Source organism: Piliocolobus tephrosceles, chromosome 1, assembly GCF_002776525.5.
Source record: "Piliocolobus tephrosceles isolate RC106 chromosome 1, ASM277652v3, whole genome shotgun sequence".
NCBI lineage: Eukaryota > Metazoa > Chordata > Mammalia > Primates > Cercopithecidae > Piliocolobus > Piliocolobus tephrosceles.
The window spans coordinates 206,924,502-206,947,214 of NC_045434.1; the positions used below are offsets into that span (position 1 = coordinate 206,924,502).

General features: G+C 47.4%; 1 protein-coding gene across 1 annotated transcript in view; it reads right to left on the bottom strand.

Moving 5' to 3' along the window:
* The window catches only part of FHAD1 (forkhead associated phosphopeptide binding domain 1), a 157,330-nt gene that overhangs the window by 59,943 nt on the left and 74,674 nt on the right, over nucleotides 1-22,713 (bottom strand). The window contains exons 8-14 of the mRNA XM_026448299.1: nucleotides 22,378-22,451; nucleotides 21,015-21,104; nucleotides 19,542-19,646; nucleotides 13,443-13,550; nucleotides 10,866-10,949; nucleotides 9,552-9,704; nucleotides 8,454-8,649 (exon numbers count right to left, since the gene is read on the bottom strand). Coding sequence (XP_026304084.1) covers nucleotides 8,454-8,649; nucleotides 9,552-9,704; nucleotides 10,866-10,949; nucleotides 13,443-13,550; nucleotides 19,542-19,646; nucleotides 21,015-21,104; nucleotides 22,378-22,451 — 810 coding nt within the window. The remainder of the gene's footprint in view (nucleotides 1-8,453; nucleotides 8,650-9,551; nucleotides 9,705-10,865; nucleotides 10,950-13,442; nucleotides 13,551-19,541; nucleotides 19,647-21,014; nucleotides 21,105-22,377; nucleotides 22,452-22,713) is intronic.

Sequence of the window (22,713 nt, forward strand, 5' to 3'; positions counted from 1 at the left end):
GAGGCGTGGAAGGGTGAGGTCAAGCTGTGATAGGCCTGCAACCATCACCTTGAGAGAGGAAACTTGATTTAAACATGATTGAAAGGTGCCCAGTGGGTCCCCATTTTATAGATGAGGCAGTGGTGTTCTGAGACGCGGGCCTGCCCGACGCCACACAGCAGGCCAGTGGCTGAGCCAAGACTAATTGGTGTGACTCAGGGTCTGAGTCACTCCTATTCTAGCAGCTGACAGAACGGTGAAGTGGCCTGAGGAAGAGTGTTTTGTGTGTGTGTGTGTGGTTTTTTTTTTTTTTTTTTTTTTGCAGAAAAATAACTGGGCTGCATTCGAGAGGCTGGAGCTGGCAGGGCTTCTTTGCTGCAGCACTGCTGATATGTCTGGCCATATTGCTGGTATCACACTGCTGACATTGTTGAGTCTTTGCTGTGGGGGCTGTCTTAGGCATCGTGGGATGGTTAGTAGCATCCCTGGTCTCTACCCACTGGATGCCAGGGGCACCCCCACTCACCCCACCCCAGTTGTGACAACCAAAAATGTCACCAGACGATCCTGGATGTTGCCTGTGATAAGCTCCCCTCCTCCGAGTGAGAGGCAGGGAGCTCTGCTGAGGGCCCGAGATGCCTAGGAAGTCAGTGCTGATCCTCTAACCGAGGGTGGAAGAGCGAGGATGAGAAGGAAGAAAGGGAAAGCCTTTTAAAGCGGTGGAATGGTGGCCTCGCCATCAGACGGGAGACAGACAGGTTGGGGTTGGGCTGGGGTGTGGCAGGGAGAGAGAAGGAGCCCCCAGGCAGTTTCAGACATGCTGAATTGGAGGCACAGGCAGGACTCAAGGGAGGGATGGTCAGCAGAGAGCTGGACATGCTGATTGGCAAGGCTGGCCCAGCCCAGCCCATCCAGGGTCCTCGTGTGAATGAAGAAAGAGGTCCCCTTCTTCCTGGTGGCCACGGCCCCTGGCCAGGGACCCCACCTGCTGCCTCGGCTGGACTCCCTGCACCACCTTCCCGGCAGCCCCTCCTGCAGAGGCGTCCGTGTGGATAACACATAGTAGTGGCTGGGGAAGCCCGGAAGTGCAGAGTTTCTTTGTGAGAAAGGAGATGGGGTGGACCAAGGGCTCTGCACAGGAGAAAACACCCTTGTTAGGGACAGGAGTTGGTGAAGGGGGCTGCTGGGAATGAATGGAAAAGATCAGGAGGGAAGCAGAGTGCCCCAGGGCCTGAAGAGCTGAGAGGCAAAAGGGTTTCAAAAAAGAGAATCAAGAGTGTTGGGCAGGTCACAGACACAGTCCCTGAGAGGGTGGTGGCCCAGTCAGTGCTGCAGACGGCCCACATCAGTTACTTGGCAGAAAGGCCAAGAAGTTGGCAATGAAGACCAAGGGTGCAACACACTTCTTAAAGATCACAGGTGAAGATAGGAGTAAGAGCAATTGAAAAGGAGCAAAAGAAGCAATGGATTCCAGAGAAGAATGATTTTTTCAGGATGGTAGAGCCATCTTGAAGTGCCCCTTTGATGGCAAAGGGAAGGAACTACGAGGAAAAGAAATGCCGCAGATGCCAAAGAAAGAAGAATTTTGTGCACAAGGTCCCTGGGAAGGAGAGGAAAGGGGAGACAGGGCAGGGTACATGCTGCATCTAGGAAGAAGACCTCGTGGCGATGATGGAGGGAAGGAATAAAAGATGGACACAGAGAGAGAAAGGAAGTGAGGAGAACACGCTTGTGCATGGAGCAATGCACACCATTCGGAGGATTTCCAGCACAGAAACGTGAGAACAGCAATATTATAATAATAGCACACCACCTGTATGCCAGTGCTATGCCAAGAGTCTGATACATCTTTCTAATCATTATAAACAACCTGGCAAGGAAGTGTGTTCATATTTATAGGTGAAACGACAGAAGCTCCCCAAGGTTAAGCTACAGAGCTGGTAAGTGGTAAATCAGAATTCAGACCTAGGTCTGTCACTCTCTTTTCAAAGGGTTTGGAGGCTTGAGAATACAGGGTTTGGGTTGGTGCACTGGGGAGGTGCATTGCAAGGATACCAAGATGGCGGAGGAGGTGAGATGGCTGGGCTGACATTGGCTTGGCCCATTGGACCTGGTGAATACAGACATCTGTGGAGGCTCTGTTGGGGTAAGTCTGGGATTTTGCTTGGCTGCAACGTGTGACCCAGGAACCAAAGGAGAAGGATGAAATCATAGTTGGGATCTGAGGAGGACTAAGGGGAGAGGGAGCTGAGGATGCTGAAGGGGAGGCCAGTATTTGATCACGTTTCTATTTCTAGATGAGATGACTAACTGTAATCATAATGGGATTTTGCTCTTTGGGGGAAGCAACAAGTATACTTCTTTTGTATACTTCTGTTTACAAAAGTTATATATGTTGGTTATAAAAATCCAAATGTTACAGAAATTCATCATGTGGGAAGGTGTTTGCTGCTGTGTCTTCATGTTCTGCACGGTGGCTGGCACACAGGCGCCCTCAACGAACAGTTGTTGAACAACTAAATGGAAGTCAAGGTCCAATGCAATCCCACCCTGCTGCGATAATACTCCTAACAGATTGATGTCTTTTCCTCAAGGTTGTTCTTTTGCTCAGATACTGACATCTAAAAAAAATAAAAGCACACTAAGCATATTGTATTGCAACTTGCTTTCTTTTCATTTAAAGACACAGTGTATCTTGGATATCTGAGTGGTTTGCCATGCATGCAAGAAAAGTCTTTTGTTTGTAACAAAGTCTTGCAGAAATAGACACAAACGATGGAGCTTGCAGAGAAAAATGTAAAAAGTCCTTTCCTTCCCCTATCAGAGGAACCCTGAGAAACCAGGCAGGAGGAGTATCCAGCTGACTTTCAAGGTGCCGCTTAAACATTCTTATCCTCCCAGCTGAACCACAAAGCAAATCCTTCACCCTTCCGAACACACTGGACCCCACCAGGCCTCACCTTGTGGATTACACATGACATCTCACACAAACATTGCAGGTCGTTTCCCTGACGTTTAGCCCACCTGGATTCCCCTGGGGGATTCGTTTCAGGACTTACGTCCTAGTTTGTGACGCGTGTTTTATTTCTTAGGAGGATGTTCTGAGAGGCAGGTAGCCCGGTGGTCAAGAGCAGGCGGTTTGAGGTTGGAGGGGCGTGGACTGGGTTGCAGCTTGGTCACCTGGCAGCCGGGACACGAGGGCCACTGTCACGACTCTAAGGAGGAGGCCTCTAGAAAGGGCTCCTGGCTTCAACCCAATTGAGGGCTCAGGGCTCAGGAAATCCCATTTGCTGCTAAATGGAGATAGGGCAGAGGCTCCAAAGGATGTCACCTGGGTGCAAGTAAACCAGGCTATGCGGCCCATATGCCTACCTGGCTGGTGGCTACCCATGTTTAGGTCAGATTAAGTCAACAAGTATTGGAGGCTGACGATGACAGCAGCCCCACTGAGTATGAGCTGCCTGTGACCAGCACTGCCATGCGTGTATCCCATCACTCAGTCCTCATACGCCCCTAAGAGACTGGATGGCCATTTCATGAGCAAGTAAATGGAGACACAGCCACATCACGTAACTGCCCACAAAGCTAGTAGGTGCACAGCTGAAATTCAAGCCTTAGCAGTAGGTCCGCAGTGTCCCAGCTTGGAACATTACTGTGATACAGGTGGGCTTTCCATGGTTATGGCTCAGGGTAGGAATCAGATGCAGTTTACCTTAGGGAAAGACGACTCTCAGCTCTGTCGCTGCCCGAGCCGATGACAGCACCCATGCTCGAGGGACTGGGCATGTGCCTGGTACCTTGCTGCATCTTCAGAGGAAGTATGTATGTGTGCAGGGGGTGGGGGTGAAGGGGCAGGGATCATAGGGAAGACACAAGCGTTAGGGTCACAAAGACCTCCGTCTGAGTCCTAGCCCTAATGTACTAGCTGTGTGACTCTGGGCAACTTTTTAACATTACTGTGTCTCAGTTTCTTTACTTTTAAAATGCAGGCTGGGCGCTGTGGCTCACGCCTTGTAATCCCAGCACTTTGGGAGTTGAGTGGGTTGCTTGAGCCCATGAATTTGAGACCAGCCTGGGCAACATGGCGAAACTTCATCTCTACAAAAAAAACACAAAAATTAGGTGGCATGGTGGCACATGCCTGTAGTTCCAGCTACTTGGGAGGCTGAAGTGGGAGGATCGCTTGAGCCTGGGAGGTGGAGGTTGCAAGGAGTTGAAATCATGCCACTGCACTCCAGTCTGGGCAACAGAGCAAGACTTTCACTCAAAAAAAAAAAAAAAAAAAAGATAGATAAAATAAAGACGGTAATCATACCTGCCTCCCTGGGTAGGTGGGAGGATAAAAGTACACAATGCGTGTGAAACACCTAACACAGTGCTAAGTCCCCAGGAGGAGTTAACAACCCGTGCTTTCTACCCTTCTCTTCGGAGGCAGAAACGCAGGCGGCTCCTGGGAGTGTGCGGGATGGCGATGAATAGACTGGGGACTCCCTGTCAGCCTCTGTAACGTGAAGTGCCTCGAATCACCTTATCCTGGTGGAGTAATCAGAAAACCAGCTTTGAGCCAGTCTTCTCTTTTCTAAAATGAAGATAATGGGCAAATTATTAACTCACAGAGTTATTGTGAGGATGAAACGAGATCATGTATAAAAAATGCTGACAACTGTATCTAGAATACAAGTCCTCAGTGATGAATGACTGTCATTGTCACCATAATCACCTTCCTCTTTCCTCCTCTTCCCTCCTCCTCCCCATCCTTCCTCCTCATCTTCCTCTTCCTGATCCTCCTCCTGGACTAGCTCCGGGCTAGGAAGTAGGTACAAGAGTAGAGAATATGGGGCATACTCTAGCTCACCCTGTTCTTTCAGTCTTTTGGGCGCTTGACGTAATATTGCTTGTACTGGAAGAGAAAATGCCTTTTACCATCAACTTCCCCTTCTGCTGAGTGGACAAAAGATGTGCCCTGCTTACTAACCTTTCTGTTATTCTCCATTCTTTTAGTTGTAATCACAGAATATGTAGCCAGCAAACCACCGTTTCCCCAACGAGTGTTCCGTGGAACATCATTCCAAGAGGTTAGTTGGGGGTGGGGGTGGGAGTAAGGGCATCAAGAAAGGGGACCAGTAGTTGGGAAATACTGTTTTCTTTATCTCCTTCTTGTTGACCCAGGGTGCGTGTTAACCAGGGAGGGATTCTGCAGAGACCTGCTTAATGTCCTTCAAATCTCACGACTCTATGAAGTCAGAATGAAATGGCTGGTCTGAGGAATGCTGCCTAAAATCAGTCTTCCTCAGCTTTTCTGGAATTACTGGCCTGAAAGCTGAACTTTACAATCTGCATTTATTTATTATTTATTTATTTATTTATTTATTTATAGACAGGTTCTCACTGTGTCACACAGGCTGCAGTGCAGTGGCATAATCATAGCTCACTGCAGCCTCGAAATCTTAGCCTCAAGGGATCCTCCTGGCTCAGCCTCATGAGTAGCGGGACTACAGGCCTGTGCCACCATGCCTGGCTAATTTATTATTATTATTATTATTATTATTCTGGAGATGAGGGGTTTCACGACGTTGCCCAGGTTGGTCTTGAACTTCTAGCCTTAAATGATCCTCCTGCCTCAGCCTCCTACGTTGCTGGGATCACAGGCATGAGCCACTACAACTGACAGCAACCCACATTTCTTAACAGTAATACATGCCTAGATTCATGGACTTAGTCTAGATGACTAAAACGGTCTTGGGAGTGGGAAGGGAACAGTGCACATGTAGCTTGACTCTATTATTACCAGGATGGAAATCAGGGTCTTTGTTTTAGTTCCGGTCTTGAAGAACAACGAGAACTCTGCTCCATGTTTTACCTCATTTCAAGTAAGCTCACGACTCTGCCTTGATTGCAAGAACAGTAACACTCTCTGTTATATGATGAGGGGAAGGTTCCTACATCAGCATTAATGTTGGTTTTGCTTTTGCTTTTTAAGAATGTTACCCCACCTTCTGGATCCTTTGGAAGCATCCTGCTGGGGATGTTGAAGCGCCAGGGTTGAAAATCACTCCTCTATTCTTATTCATTGTGGAAAGAATATAAAATTGATGCAGGCTCTCTGGAGGGTGATTTGGCAAGGAGAAGCAATAAGCTTCAAAATGTTGGAGTTCCTTAAGGTGCAGCCCTGGGCTCTTTCCCTTCTCTCTCATTAATTTCATGTCAGTCATGAGCTTCCATGAAATCAGGCAAAACATGGAGCAAAGTTCTCTGGCTGTTCTTCAAGATTGAAGAATAAATAATCTTCCTAAGTGATACCATTCACATCTATGGCCTTAATCTTCCTTCCTGGTTTGCTTCCTGCCTGCTTGCCTCCCTTCCTGCTTTCCCTCCTGCCTTCCTGTCTTCTATCCATCCATTCATCCACCCACAGACCCACCTATCCTTCTATCCACCCACCCTTCCTCCCATCCATCCATCCACCCACCCACCCACACTTCCATCCATCCTTTCATCCATCCATCCGTCCATCCATCCACCCACACACCCACCCTTCCATCCATCCATCCATCCATCCATCCATCCATCCACCCACCCACCCACACACCCACCCTTCCATCCATCCTTTCTTCCATCCATCCGTCCATCCATCCATCTACACTTCCTTCCCATCCATTCCTCCATCCCACAGATATGTATTAGGCCCCTGCTGTGTGGCACGTGCTCTCTGGGTGCTGGGGGATACATCATTATTATCTATCCTGACAAGACACCCGGGTAAACAGCTGTCTCTTGGGCATCTCATCTTGCCTCTGTCTCACAGGCACCTCACACTCCTCTTCCCTCTCAAACCTGGGCCTCATCTTGTGCTCCTTGCTCTGAGTTTTAGTGAAGAAATCACATCCGTCTTTTACACACACCAGAAACCAAGAGGTCCTGTTGACTCTCCTCTATCACCTTCCTTCCAACCATCTCCAGTCCTACCACTGAGGCCTATTGATTTACCTCTTACTCGCTCCTGAATCTGGATCTTCTTTCTCCATCCCCACCCTGCCCTAGGGCGGCCTTGTCATCTCTTATGGCAGCCTCCCAAGTGGCTCCCGGGGCACCACGCTGCCCACCCTTCAGGACGTTGTCCGCCTGCCACCAAGATGATTGTCTCAGAATGCAAGCTTGTCCAGCTCCTTACTTAAAACCTTTCACAGGCTTCTCTCTGCCCTTAGAATAAAGCTGCTTACCAGGGCCCTGCAAGACCCCACATGCATGGCCCTGGGAAGCTCCCTGGCCAGCCTGCCCTGCCCCGTTTCCATTTCTGTTAGCCCCTTGTGCTCTCCATGCTCCCCCTGCCACCATGCTGCTCCTGTGCTCAGAATGCTCTCTCCCCCTTCTTTGGCAAACAACTCCTATGCATCCTGCAGATGCCCTGCTCTCCCTGACCAGATCGAACCCTGAACTGCATAGCAACTGTCACCACTCAGCTTTCATGTTTGTTTGAGTGATTTTCCCATTAATGCCCACCTCATCCTTCCCCCTGAGATCATAAGCTCTTTGAGGGCCCAGTATTTTATTATACAAAATTTCAAATGTATGGTCATATTGGAAGAATTTTACAGTGAACCATATACCCACGACCTGATTCTACCTGTTCCTGGCCCCATTATGTCTCTGCCCTACACAGCATGTGGCGTCTAGTAAGCAAGCATTCAATCAATCTTTGTTGAAAGAAAGTGGTTCATGCTTTTCCACTTCTAGGAAAATAAAGATAATATAAGCAGGTATATGTGCAACAGTGTTCATCTCAGCATGATTTATGAGTGTGAAAAACTGGAAATCACCTAAGTGCCCATGACAGGGGATTGTCTAAAACAATGGCACATCCCACACAGTGGAATCAGTAACCGCCGTCAGTAACGGCGATGATGTAGGTCTGTGTCTACTGACGTGGAGGATGTACCATTAGGAACAAACCAAAGAAAATTGGGGGTAATGTGACACTATTTTTTTGTAAAATTAAAAGTCAATAAACATTCAGTAATGCCTATGGTGTGCCAGGTACTGTTCCAAGTACTTTCCATGTATTCATGCATTTTAATGATCACAACAGCCCTAATGGGTGGGTACTCCCTATTAACCTCATTTTACAGATACGGAAACTGAGGCATAGACAGAGTCAGTGCCTAGAATCACGTGGCTATTTCCATGGGAAAATGCCTTGGAAGTTAAACAGCGTAATGAGACTTTGCATGATTTTGATTTAAATTTCCTTTTGCCTCTGTTTCATTTCATTTGTCTTCAGTTATCATGTCTCACTTGTGCGTTTTTTTTTTTTAATGGAAAATTACGCCTTAAGCAGAGAAGCAGGGGGTTCTGGAGAAAGGAGTAGACTTGGCCAGATACCCAGGAAGACTTCCTCAACAGATGTCCCATCATGCTGAGATTCAACACGACATTTTAGAGTCATGCAACTATGTGAGAAAAAAAGTCCCAGTAACCTTTGTGAGCGCCGGAGGGCAGGATCCCAAGGTCCCGGAGGAGCTGCTCCACCTCCTCCAGCCAGGACAGGGCGTGCCTCAGGACGTCCAGCACCACCTTCTGGAGCCCCGAGACAGGTGGGCTCACCTGGAGGTGCTGAAGAAGGTCCACCTCCTTCTTCAGGTCACTGGTGCAACAAGACATTTTCATGCAAGCCTGCAAAGAGGTGAGATCGTGAGGAGCCCAGGCCCTGTGGCCAGAAACAGGCCCTGACGCGAACCTTCGAGGAACACTGACTCTGCAGTGAAGCAGGCAGCGCCACATATTGGCCGCCTTGGGAGGGCTGTTTTTTTCTTTTTAAAAATTTTTATGTTCTGACAGTTTTTTTTTTTTTTTAATACTCTAATTTGGACTTTTGATGGTCAAAGTGAACCCACTTTTAGGTATATGAAACCCCAAAGCCAAAGTGCCATCAACAGTTTGGCTGCAATGAGAAGCAAATGTGGCTACTTCTTTTTTCCATTCATCAGAAATCCTGCCAAGATCAACACACAAGCTGGTCGGAAAGCGTGGTTTCCTGATTTGAAAGAGTGCTGACAAGCCAGCATTTGCATGAACTCCCCAAACAGGAGCTGCTGATTTCCAGAGAAAGCAGAAGCCACTGCCTGCTCTGATAAGCCATGCCCCAGGGTGGGGGCCGCAGGGCTGTGGCCAAGTCCTCTGGTCCCTGCTCCTCCAGAGTCAAAGGCAATGGTGTGGCAACCACCTTTTGTGTCTGAGCCAAAAAAAGGAAATGCAAATAAAAAGCAGGAATGTTTCTTTGGTTTCTCTGGAAATAACATGGGGGCTATTTAAAAAAAAGTCTTTTTGGTTGGGGATGCGGGCTGCTCAAAGTCAGTATTTGAAGATGCTCAGGCATCTTTTGTGGACGCGCCAAGTTCTCCTGGGAGGCATTTTTTGAGGCCCTTTGTTTTTTCTTCTCCAACAAGAGGAAAAAGTGGACAGAAAAGCCAAGCATTTCTGCCTAACTTGCTCCAAAAAAGCTAGGCAATTTCCCAAATAAGCAGCACAAAAATTAGACAAAGAGACCATTTGTGGAAAGCGTAAGGAGGGGCCACCTGGCAGCTGTCCAGCGACATCCTCAGCTTCTCGATGTTCTCGGTGGTCTCCTCCTGCTTGGAGCTGCTCAGCTGGGTTTCTTTCTGTAGGGTCCACTTTTTCTGCTGAAAATTGATGTTGTCCTCAGTGACCTGGGCAATTTTCTCTATTAACTGGTGAGAGAAAGAAAAAGAAAAAAAAAAAAAAGATGCAACATACAGGGACGGGGGGCTTTGGGGGAAGGGAATGGGAGAGGGGAGAGATGCAACTTAAGTCCCTGTCTCAGCATGGGAGGACGGAGGTCCTGATATGTCTCGGCGGTGGCTGTCAAGGGGGATGTCGGTCCTGTCACCAGGGAATGAATCCTGGTTGGTCCTGTCACCAGGGAATGAATCCTGGAATCAGAGATGGTTTTTTTTTTGGTTTTTTGTTTTTTGTTTTTTGCGACGGAGTTTCATTCTTGTTGCCCAGGCTGGAGTACAATGATTTGATCTCGGCTCACCGCAACCTCCGCCTCCCAGGTTCAAGCCATTCTCCTGCCTCAGCCTCCGAAGTAGCTGGGATTACAGGCATGCGCCACCACACCCAGCTAACTTTGTATTTTTAATAGAGATGGGGTTTTACCATGTTGGTCAGGCTGGTTTCGAACTCCCGACCTGAGGTGATCCGCCCGCCTTGGCCTCCCAATGTGCTGGAATTACAGGTGTGAGCCACCATGCCCGGCCGATCAAAGATTATTTTTAAGATCCAAAGGCCTGTCTTGTGGTGGCCCTGAGTTTGTTCCAGATTCTTCTGTGTTGTATAGGGAGTCAGAACACTGAGCCTGATATTATGGGCTCATAAGCAGCAGGTCAGGTTCTCCCACGCCCACTAAGAGCAGCCCACGGCACATTTTCCCATCTGTACTTTGACACAGGGGGCTAGAAAGTGTAGCGGAAGAACAGCAAGGCAATCATGACAGCCAGACGTCCGCCCTCATTGCCACTGTCAACTTCTCTCCTCTGAAGGAACGCGCCAGAACGCATTGGCTGTGGGGAGGCGGCTACCTTTCTCCCAGTGCTAATGGAGGCTAAACATGCATGTCTGGAGACCAGAAGTAAGCCCGAATGGTTTAATTTGATTTTCACAGACACATTTCAAGGGAGTTTTAACTGGCTTTTACTTTAAAAGCCAGGAAATCCCATAAAATCAAAACAAATCTTTATGGTGTAGCAACAGTGTGAAAAATATGCCACCAACAAAAACAGAAACATATGCTCCCAGGGTCTGGAATCCAGATCCCCGAAGAAGAAGAGGAAAGTGAAGGAGCCACGTGGCAGGGACGGCAGACTAACCTGTTGGTCGGTGACGGGCTTGTCTGGGAATGGCTTTGCCCGTCCATAGGTGGCCTTGATGACTTGACTTCTGAAATGCTCCAGCTGCAGCAGAAAGGGGGCAACAGTGTCAGGGGGGCAGTGGGGGCCGGCAAGCGGGGGCAGCGTCGCCATGGCAGGGTGCAGGAGACACCACTTAGCAGGGTTTGCACGCCTGAATGACCATTCCGCGTTATCAGAATCTTCACTGCTCACGGGGAGTGGCGGTACCCACGGAAGAAAGGAGAACAGCAGGCTTTAATTACTTTTTAGGCACGCCTGCCTAACCCGAACGATGCCTGTGGTCAGTGCACACACATGTCTCAAACCCTCAGAAGAGCCTCTTGCTGCCAATTATCCAATGGGAAGTCTGGGGCCAGGAGCGCTGTTCCATAATTGCTAAGTTGGCACCAGACTGTGAAATAAATATTGAGGCTGTCAGTCCAAGTAAATTGTGTCGTCAGCAAGGAAGCTCGGGGACAGGAGAATGTTCTCCCTTTCTCCATTTCGTGCCTGAGCCCAGAAGCGTCCTGAAGACTGTCCCCACTGTGCTCATCTCGGCATCCCTGGAGCCCACTACAGTGCCTGGTGCAGAGGAGACACTCAAACACCCTACTCACCTTTGTTGGATGCCTGTACACAGAAACATCAGCTAAAGCCAAGGGCCTCTACTTCTAGCAGCTTTCACTGAGCCCCTCCTGGGTGCTAGTGTTTTCGGGTTAAGGCTGATGAATTAGCAGTTACACTAAGTCCGGGCTTACAGAATCACAAGTCCAAGGTGTCCCGATTCCATCAGAAGTTAGAGGTAAAAAGGAGCCCGACTTTCTCCAGGAATTTACCAACATGGCAGCCCCTGGTGTGAGTCTCCAGTTCCCTGGCAAAATGTGGTTATTAAAGGCTCCAAAGCAGAGCCTTGAAGGGACCGAAAGGGCTACTGCATCAACCAAAAAGTCAAAGGGGCCCATGACACAGGTATTAACTGAACAGGGGAAGTTCTAATGGGAAATGTCTTAGGGACGTCTCTGCAGTGACCCTGCCAGGAGAAGACCAGGTGACATGAGGTTCTCAAAGCCATCCTCTGGTTTCATGGCCAAGGGGAGGGTCCCAGCTCACCCAAAGAATTGATTGTGTAGAGGCAGCCCTGTGAATGATGGTCCCCCGTTGCCATCAGGGGCTCCCCATAGGAAAGGCTGCCCAGGGCTATTGGGAGGGAGAGGTCATCTTAGACATGGCCTCGGGCCTGGGGTCACTTGGCTGGGGAAGGGCAGACTGTTGGACAGGAGCAGGGCCTTGGAAATAGAGGAGCGGGAAGATGCTGGGAGGCAGAGACAGGGCTTGTGCTTTCTCTCGAGTCTAGATCTCAGGACCTCCAGGGCTCCTCCCAGATGATCTCTGCCCAGAGCTGGAATAAGAATCTTGGCCCTTGGGCAAAGAGCACAGGTCAGGCCCTCAAATCAGGTTTGTATTGAGGGTAGCCAGTGTGCACAGGGAGAGGCCCAGACGGGCAGGTTCTCTGCCCTTGATAAGGGGCTGGCACCCCCACAGGAGAAGTGGTGCTGGGGGTGACAGTGGTGAATATTTGAATTTTAGGGTGCAGGGACAAAGGCCTGGTCACACTGCCTGGTAAGGCTTGGATGGCAGAAAATGGAAGGGCTTTGGGAACTGAGCTGGGTGGTTTGGAGGGATCCTGGCTTTTAACCTTTCTTAGTAGTTCACCGACCCTCCTGAGAACCCATTGGGACACATGAGGAGCCCTCCTTACCGGTAATAAAAATACACACACACACACACACACACGTGTGCACACAAACCATTCTGTGGATCCCCTGGAGCCGTGGTTTCCAGGAGAGGGACCCCTGTGGAGGAATCTAGGGTGGGTAGCCCCTGGGGGGCCGCATTCCTGAGGGTCACATGCCCTCCCATCTTGGTTTCCTGTTTGCCTTCCCTTAGTCCTTGATAAACTCTCGTCTGCACATTCTGGCCCTCATGACTGTGTCACATGTGCCAGGAAGGGCCACCGGCAATTTCAGGCCATAGCATCAGAGATAACGTCACCTCCAGACCAGGTCGGAGTGGCTCACCTGCAGCCGGGAGTTTCTCCATCCAGCATGCACTTTGGACACTCTGGGGTTTTACCTTATTAAGAAAAGTGGCATTTCCTTATAGACACTGACTGCAATGTCTGCTGGGGCCCGAGGGGAAGAAAGATTGTGGTAAATGTCAGGACTAAAAACATTAGGGAGAAAATGCTAGAGACACCACTGGGGGCAAGGGGCGCGGTGAACTGGGGGCAGGCATGGAGCCGGGATTGGCTGCCTGGTCCGAGTCTCAGGTCATTGTAAACTATTCCAGTGGGAGGCCTCCCAGCAGCAGAAACCTGTTTAGCGATGTCCACAGGGGTGGGGAGCTGCAGACAGCCTCTGCTCATGAGATAAATGGGAGAATTAATGCACGTCTGTCTTTCTACCTTGGGCGTCCTCCTCTCTCACCCCCACTGGCTGCTTGGGTGCAATCATTGGGGAGCGTGGGCCAATGAGGGGGGCTCTGGAACATGCCTACCTGACCTACTGCCCTCTCCAAATTGATTTTAATGAGGCTCTCTCTGTTCCCCATTTCTTGCAGCTGAAGCAATTTCCTTCTGGAATCCTCCTGAAGCTTCTCTTCAACCTGAAATGACGATGAAAGCGAGTGCTTGCTGCTAATGTGATCATAATGCACTCTGGGGAAATTCCTCTAGGAGGTCTAATGGCCGTGGGGGGTCCCAGAGGGGTAGGCACAGCTGCAGCCCACATGGCAGGGGTCACAGGCGTGCATGGGGTGGAGGCAGGCTCGGGGGGCACTGTCTGTTGGGGGAAAGGGCCGGGCTCTGCACCCTGGGCTCAATATTTGTCCTACCCCAGGCTCTAATCCCAGCTCGGTCCCTAACAAGCTGTATGATCTCAGCAAAGTCATTTCACTGCTCCGTGATTCAGTGTCCTTATCTGTCAAACGGGGTGATACTAGTTCCGTCTTCGCAGTTATTGTGGGGATTTTAAAAAGCTTGGAATAGTGACAGCGTCTCGTAAGCGCTCTATAAGTGTGTTAGATGTTGTAACGTAGAACAGGTGGACGACAGTAGCCACCATTCAGCGTCATCCTAACACCATAAGGAACCACCGCCCATCGTGGGTACTTGGTAAATGTTACTGCTGGGTTTATTATCGTAACTGTTATTGTTACCACTTCTAGCACACTTACCAAGGGAAACTGCCCTGGAAGACTCGCTAAGCAATGGCTAGTAAAGAATTGTAGCCGGCAAAAGAAGGCCCATTTTCCCCCGCTTGCTTGCTTGGGTAATGGGTAACTCGAGGTGAGCTTGGGTGTGTTCGGTGCTGCCCTCTGCTGGCCATTACGAACCCTGCAGCTGCTCCGTTCATACCTAAACCATGAACCTTTTCAGCATGTGCTGAGCCAGGGCTCAGGCACTCCTAGGAAATGAGACAAACTCTCCTAGATAAGAGGATTTTGTTCTGAAACAACCTCAGAAGTGGTTTTTTAGGGGGCTAGAGAGGGATCACATACATTTCATGTAAAACACCCAGAGCAACCTGTAAAGCTTTCTTCTGAGTGGCAAGGTGCAGCCAGTCCCCAGCGAGCTGTTTCCCGGGAAGGCTGGCTAAGCTCTCTGGGCCTCAGTTTCCTCACTTACATCCTCTCAGGTGTAAACATACCCCGACTGCTGTTTCAGAGGACGTTTTTCAAATGCTGCAAAAGCAGAGGCTGTCCTGGGCTCTGTTCTGGCTCCTCCTCTCAATGTATGGCCTCCCTGCCCCCATCCCCAGCTCTGGCAGTCCTGTTCCTCATATCACTGCCACACAGCAGACCCTTGGTATCGGCTGTCAGAGGTTTATTTATTGAGCTCCTCCCCTGTGCATGGTGATATGGTTTGATGGTGTCTCAACCCAAATCTCAACTTCAATTTTATCTCTCAGAATTCCCAAGTGTTGTGGGAGGGACCCAGGGGGAGGTCACTGAATCTTGGGGGCCGGACTTTCCCGTGCTAGTCTCGTGATGGTGAATACGTCTCACGAAACTCATGGGTTTATCAGGGGTTTCCACTTTTGTTTCTCCTCATTTTCCCCTTGCCACTGCCATGTAAGAAGTGCCTTTCTGCCATGATTCGGAGGCCTCCCCAGCCATGTGGAACTGTAAATCCAATTAAACCTTTTTCTTCCCAGTTTCGGGTGTATCTTTATCAGCAGTGTGAAAATGGACTAATACACATGGTCTCAGGCTAGGCCCTGAGCACCTTTGGCCGTGATACCTGGCCTCCTTGCCTCTAATTTATTTCCTTCCAGAACATCCTTCATGGTCCTGTGAGAAGGTTGCCAAGCGGTGGGGCAGCACCGTCTGGCAGAACTTTCTGCAATGATGAAATGTTCTAACTCTGTGCTGTCAAATAGGGTGGCCACTGGCCACATCTGGCTACTGAGCACTTGAAGTGGGGCTCATGTGACTGAGGAACTGAATTTTACGTTATATTTAATTTCACCTAAATGGCCACACGTGGCTAGTGGCTGTGCCACAGTAACTGGAGTCAGACAGGCCTGGCTTCCCCCAGTCTTGGCTTTGCCACTTACTGACTGTGTGCCTTTGGGTAGTGACTTGACTCTGTGCTTTGACTTCCTCATCTGTAAAACAGGAATCTGGAAAAGCCCCAATATATTTAAAAAAATAAAATAAAATGGGCAAAATAATTTCTAGGTCAGAGTTGTTGTGAGGATGAAAAGAGATGAAATGTTCGGCATAATGCCAAGTCCATGTGGCTATCATTTTCACCATTATTATTAATCACAAATGTAATTATATTAGATCCCTGTTCAAGAGCCTCAGTAGCTCCTCACTGCCTAGGTAGTATATAGCCCAAGCTCCAAAACTAATGAAAAACAGCAAGCCAAAGATTCAAGCCCACATGCACCCCAATAAGATAAATAAAAATGAATTCACACCTAGATACATCCTAATAAAACTGCTGTAAGTCAAAGGAAAAGAAACATTTTAAAAATCCAGAATATAGAAAGACTATATAATGATGCAATAGTTAGATTATAGCTTACTTCTCTCTCTTTTTTTTTCTGTCATTTTTTTGAGACGGAGTCTCATCTCACTCTACTGCCCAGGCTGGAGTGCAGTGGCACGATCTCGGCTCACTACAACCTCTGCCTCCCGGGTTCAAGTGATTCTCCTGCCTCAGACTCCTGAGTAGCTAGGATTACAGGCATGCAATCCTACCACCACGCCTGGCTAATTTTTGTATTTTTAGTAGAGATGGGTTTCACCATGTTGGCCAGGATGGTCTTGAACTCCTGACCTCGTGATCTGCTCGCCTCGGCCTCCCAAAGTGCTGGGATTACAGGCATGAGCCACCGCACCCAGCTAGGTTATAGCTTACTTCTAAATAGAAATAATTGACGCCAAAAGACAATGGAATGATAGACTTACTGTCATCTATAACATGCTGAAAGGAAACAATTGCCAGTGCAGAATTCAATACCTAGTCAAAATATGTTTCATGAATGAAGGATAAACAGAGAAATTTTCAGACACATGCACATGCATACACACACATGCATGCACACACACACACATGCACACACACTCCTGAGAGAATATGACACCAGTAGAGCCATGCTGAAGGAAAACACTAAAGGATGTTCTTCAGGCTGAAGAAAAATGATCTAGAAGGATGATCAGAAATGTAGAAAACACATAATAGTAACGTGTAGATATGGATGTTGACTATAGAAAAATACTAATAATGTCTTTTGGAGTTTCAAATATAGAGAGAAGTTTAGAAAATGAAAACAATGGCATATAAGTCTGGATGGGGTAAGTGAAGTTAAAGTGTCAATGTCTAAGTCATTGTGTTAAGAAGAAGGATATAATTATTGATGAATATTGAATTTTGGTAAGTTGAAAATGCATATTGTAAAATTTAGAATAATCACTAAGACAGTAAAAGAGTTAAAAACTCACTAAATATTAGATTTTGGTAAGTCATGAATGCATGCTATTGTCTTATGATTACTAAAAGAAGAGTAACAGAGAGAAAATTTCCAAGCTAATACAGGGAAAAAGGGAATGATCAAAAACTATCAACTCAAAAGGAGGGAAGAATGGGGAAAAAAGGAACATACCATAGGTAGTACACCTGGCCCTGAGCAAGAAGATAAATTTAAAGCCCAATATACCAGCAATTACACTAAATATATTTGGACTGAAAGACAAAGATGGCGAAACTGTATAAAACTTATGTGCTGTTCACATGAGATACACATTGTAAAATAAAGATTGACATAAAAAGTGTGAAAAAGATAGTCTCTGAAAACTCGAATCAAAAGAAAGCTAGGTTAGCCGATGGAGTTACCTTAATGACAAAGACTTTAAGGGAAAAACATCTCTAGCAATGAGGAGGAACATCTTGTGATGGCCAAAGATTTGATTCGATAGGAAGTAATGAAATGGTAAATATATATGTGTCTACTAACACAGCCTCAAAATACATAAAGCAAAGATTGACAATATTAAAAAAAGAAAGACAAATCCACGATCACGATAGGATCTTTAAACAATGTGCCTCTCTCAGTGGCTGACAAAACACACAGACAAAAAAAAATCAACAAGAACATTTAAGTTTTGAGCATTATTGGCACGCTTCATTTAATGTCCATATATAGAATACTAAACCCAATGACTGCAGGATGCATATTCTTTTCAAGTGTATATGTGGAACTGCAGTCAGCCACATGCTGGTCATAAAACAAGTCTCAATTAATATCGGAAGACTGAAGTTACACAGAAGATGTTCTCCAACCACAGTGGAATTAAGCTAAAAATCAGTAACAAAAAAGGGTAAGCAGAAAACCCTCATATATTTAGAAATTAGGAAATAAGCTTCATAGTAACCAGTGGGTGAAAGAAGAAATCACAATGGGGATTTGGAAAATATTTTGATCTGAATAATAATGAAAATACTATGTACCAAGACTTGTGGAATGCAGCCAAAGCCCTGCTTAGAGAAAAACTGATAGCCCAGAGAGCATTTTGACTCCATGTTCATGACTACAACTATTTAAAAGAAAAATATACCATAGCAAATTCATTTTCATTGAGAGGGTATTTTCCAGAGCAAAGTTTATTAAACCAATTGTTTAACAGATTTCTAAATGTTTCCATTTTCACTTTAGTCTCCTGAAATTATTTTTATCTGGATCAGTTCTTTTGTAGGTAAATTATACAATTATGATTTGATTCATCTATAAGTTTTTCTGGACCCTATCAAATATTTACCAATCACAGGTCTGTTATTGTGGGTTTTATTTTGTAGTTCTCATTTCTACCATGTCCATTTTCCCCAGATTATATTTTACAAATCTAACTTTTTCAAGAATATTTGATTTTTTTTAAGTGATTATTTTAATTTTTTGTAGAGACAGGGTCTCATTACGTCGGCCAGGCTGGTCCTGAACTCCTGGCCTGAAGCAACCCTCCTGCCTCGGCCTCCAAAGTGCTGGGATTATAGGCGTGAGCTACTGCACCTGGACAAAAATATTTGATTTTTCTCTTAAGTTTTAATCGATAAATACATTTTACTCTGTGTAGTTTTAACTGTTGATTTTAATTTTGTGTTAATTATTTCTGCCAACTCTAGTTATGTCTGGCTAACTTTTGCAGGCTTCAATACTATCCATAAGATGTGATTCTAGTGTAGTATACATTTCAGTTTGTGAGGTTTTAATGATTTGACCTCTGGTGACTACACTCACATTCATATTAAATAAAACTGGAGAAAAACTAGATTATTTGCTTTTATTTCTCAGATCATCCCTGTGAACCTCCCTTCACATAGAATTCCTCTGCCTTTTAGATTTGTTCTTAAAATATTCTCAGTTGTGGTTGGGCATGGTGTCTCAGGCCTGTAATCTCAGCACTTTGGGAGGCCGAGGCAGGAGGACTGCTTGAGGCCCGGAGTTCAAGACCAGCCTGGGCAATATAGTGAATCTCTGTCTTTATTTATTTAAAACAAATTCTCAACGACAACCATCTTCTAATCAAATAAAGTAGATGATTCAAATGGAAAGAAATACATTCTGTCCACACTGCTCAGGACTCTTAAGGATATTTTCAGGTAATCCATCTGCCTTGGTCTCCCAAAGTGCTGGGATTACAGGTGTAAGCTACCATGCCGGCTTTAATTTAAATTTAAATAGCCATGCACAGTTAGTGGCCACTGTGATGGATAGCACACGCAGGGAGTAGGCAATACAATTTTTTCCCCAGGATGGGAAGGGACATTAAAATAATTAAGCACCACTAAACTCTAAACCGGGATTGGGAGGCTGGAGGTGGGTCTCATTACCAAAAAGCAAGAAACAGTTTTAGAAGGCAGTGAGGAGTAGTGGGGTTACTCACAGGGGCCTTGGAGTCAGACCAACCTGGGTTCAAGTTTTGCCACAACTACATTATGGAGTGAACTTGGTCCCTTTCCCTGTGTGAGCCTCAGTTTTCTCAGCTGTAAGAAGGGTTAATACCAGCATAGGCCACTTAGAGGACTAACAGGGATGATGAGTGGGGAGCTACTGCCCACACTGCTCTCTGGGCCTGTCGTCCACTACGTACCTTGCTCTTTTCTCTCAGAGTCCTAGAGATCACGCTTTGTTCAGTACAACTCTTCCTCAGCTCCGCCCTAAGCTTCTTCATTTCTTTCTCCATGTCTTGGATTTGCTGAAAAAGTTTCAACAACAGAGGAGTGAACCTCCCTGATGGGGGCAGGAGCTGCCTTCTCGGCCCCCTACATCCCATCCGTTAAGGTGGAAACCTTGTCCGGTATCAGCTTGTTTAATTCCTTCTCCCGGAGGACGGTTTTACATCTCTCAGCAAAGCAGACTTTATTTTTCAACGGATACGTTAAAAGTTCTGGATAAAGGAAATTAGTTTCTTTTGGAAATCAGTATAGCTCCTGGATTAAGGACTACCGGACATCCATCAACTCACTAGAAATCCTGCTCTTGGGGTATACTTTTGAGTTCAACCTAAAGGACCAGCTGTTTGGAAGACTCAACAGGCAAGATCTAGAAGAACGGAACAATGAAATGTTTCTTTTTTGTTTGAGGCAGAGAGTAAAATGTTCCTGGCCTGGAGGAATGGTGCCGGCGTGGGGAAGGGCAAGTTGGAGAAGCTGAGCTTCCCAACGAGTGGAAAACGCACACCGGGTGATGTGCGGGGTGGATTTGGAGGGTATGAGGAATACACCTCCTTCGACTTTTAATGGTCCTATTTTCATTATATTTACTTTTATGGTGCTACTTTCTATATGAGGCAAATAGTGTGTGTGTGTGTGTGTGTGTGTTGTGTGTGTGTGTGAGACAGGGTCTCGCTCTGTCGCCCAGGCTGGAGTGCAGTGGTACGATCTTGGCTCACTGCAGTCTCTGCCTCCCGGGTTCCAGCAATTCTTGTGCCTCAGCCTCCCAAGCAAGCAACTGGGATTACAGGTGCACGCCATCATGCCCAGCTAATTTTTTTGTGTTTTAGTAGAGGTGGGGTTTCACCGTGTTCCCCAGGCTGGTCTAGAACCTCTGAGCTCAGGCAATCCACCCACCTTGGCCTCCCAAAGTGCTAGGATTACAGGTGTGAGCCACCACTCCTGGCCTTGTTTTGTTTTTACAAGTGGGTGTTAAATGGTGGTGTTTAAATAAAAATACTTCAGCAAGTGTCAACAATGGTGCCTGTGGCTAGGATAAAACTTAGGACAGTGGAACGCTCCTTTGGGAGTCACAGGTCAGGGGTGGGGCAGGGGACCATGTGGTGGCCAGCTGGCCAGCCTCCTGTCCCTGTCCTGGGTCTCAACCCCAACCTGACCCCAGGGGAAACCCTTGAGGGAGCTAGAGCCAACTGCCCAGGGAATCCTGGGGCCCCTTCACCCATCTCTTTCTTGCAGAAGCAACAGATCAAAGAGCGATGAGACTATGTTAAACAAGCACACACACGGCCCCAGAGCTTCGTGCTTAGCGATGGCCCAGGATCCCACCAAGAACCCGAAGGTCAAACTCTGGTTTTTCTGGTGGTACCTACGAAGGAGGAAGCTCAACTCACAGTTTTGCAGAGTTTTAACTCTTTCTCCTGAGCTTTCCTGAGCTCCCTGTGAGCATCTTCCTGTTTTAACTCTTCCGTTAGCACCGAGCACTGTGGAGAAAAGGACAACAGAGAAAGAGACCGAGGTTGGCCAGGTAGCGTTGTAAGGGTAAGGAGGGGCTCCAAGGCCCTGTGTGAGCCCCTGAGAGCATTTCCTGCTGTTTCCATCCAGTCACCCACTGAGATCCCAAAGGCATCCCATGGTGTCTGACAGGCACACAGGATCCCGCAGCCATTCCTGGTTCTCCACTCAGGAAATCAGAGGAATAAAGCCACTACTCTCATCTTCAAAAGCCAGCAATCTAAACCAGAAGGAAAATCCAGCTTTGGAGAGTCTGAGCCGAGGAATAAGCGCTGATTTCCTTGGAGGGCCGCTAGCGAGCTTGGACGGCTTAGTGCCCTATGCAATTTACGCCTCCAAGACACCACTGCGCTGGGAGCGAGCGGTGGTGGAAATGGAACAGCCGTTCTGGGGGGCAATTTGGCAACAGGCATTACGAACATAAATAATGGGCCTCCTTTTTGACCCAGAAATTCTGCTTTAGGAATGTATAAGGACAACGGTCAGGCAAATCAGCAAGTCTGTGGGTTCAGGGATGTTTTTGAGAGTATTGTTAGCCATAGTGAACTAAAAGGAAATACCCAGCCGGGCGCAGTGGTTCACGCCTGTAATCCCAGCACTTTGGGAGGCCGAGGCGGGTGGATCACGAGGTCAGGAGATCGAGACCATCCTGGCGAACACGGTAAAACCCCATCTCTACGAAAAATACAAAAAATTAGCCGGGCGTGGTGGCGGGCGCCTGTAGTCCCAGCTACTCAGGAGGCTGAGGCAGGAGAATGGCGTGAACCTGGGAGGCGAAGCTTGCAGTGAGCGGAGATCGTGCCACTGCACTCCAGCCTGGCAGAGTGAGACAGAGCGAGACTCCATCTCAAAAACAAAAACAAACAAACAAAAAAAGGCAACACCCATGTCCGATAACCCAGGGGCTGTTTGATTCCACTGCGCACAGACAAGGGAATTATGATGGAGCTTTAGAGACCCATGGGAAAAGCTCTTATCCGTGTGGGGGAACAGTGATTGTTTAAAGTTTAAAAAATGTGTATAGTGTAATTTTGTTGTTATATATCTGTTACGGAGGTATTTTCTTCCAGGTAATTTTAGAAACAAAATAGGAGGAATATGCACTCAAGTACTGACAGATTTCTTGGGGTGGCATTTCTCTTCTCTTTTTAATTTTGCTTTCCAGTTTTATCTACATTTGATTCTAAAATTAACACAGCACATGTAATTTGAAAAATAAAGACAGTCATTTCGGATGTTCACATGAGCAATACCCTTGGTCACAAGGAGCCCACATGCTGATGAGTGCCAGGTGCGGCCTGGAGAAGACGGCAGACCTGTTCCAAGGTCCACGGGGAAGGGAAATGGGGACGCAAGTAACCCAAATGCACTTTGTGGGTAGAAGAGCCCCGGAGGTGCTGTTTCTCCACATTCTTCCTACCTAACATCATCTCTACATCCCTGACACACATCCACACACCCCACACACACCCCCACCACGCCCACACCCCACACATCCACATACCCCACGCACCCCACACAACCCCACACCACACCCACACCACACCCACGCACCCACTCACCTCACGCACCCCACAC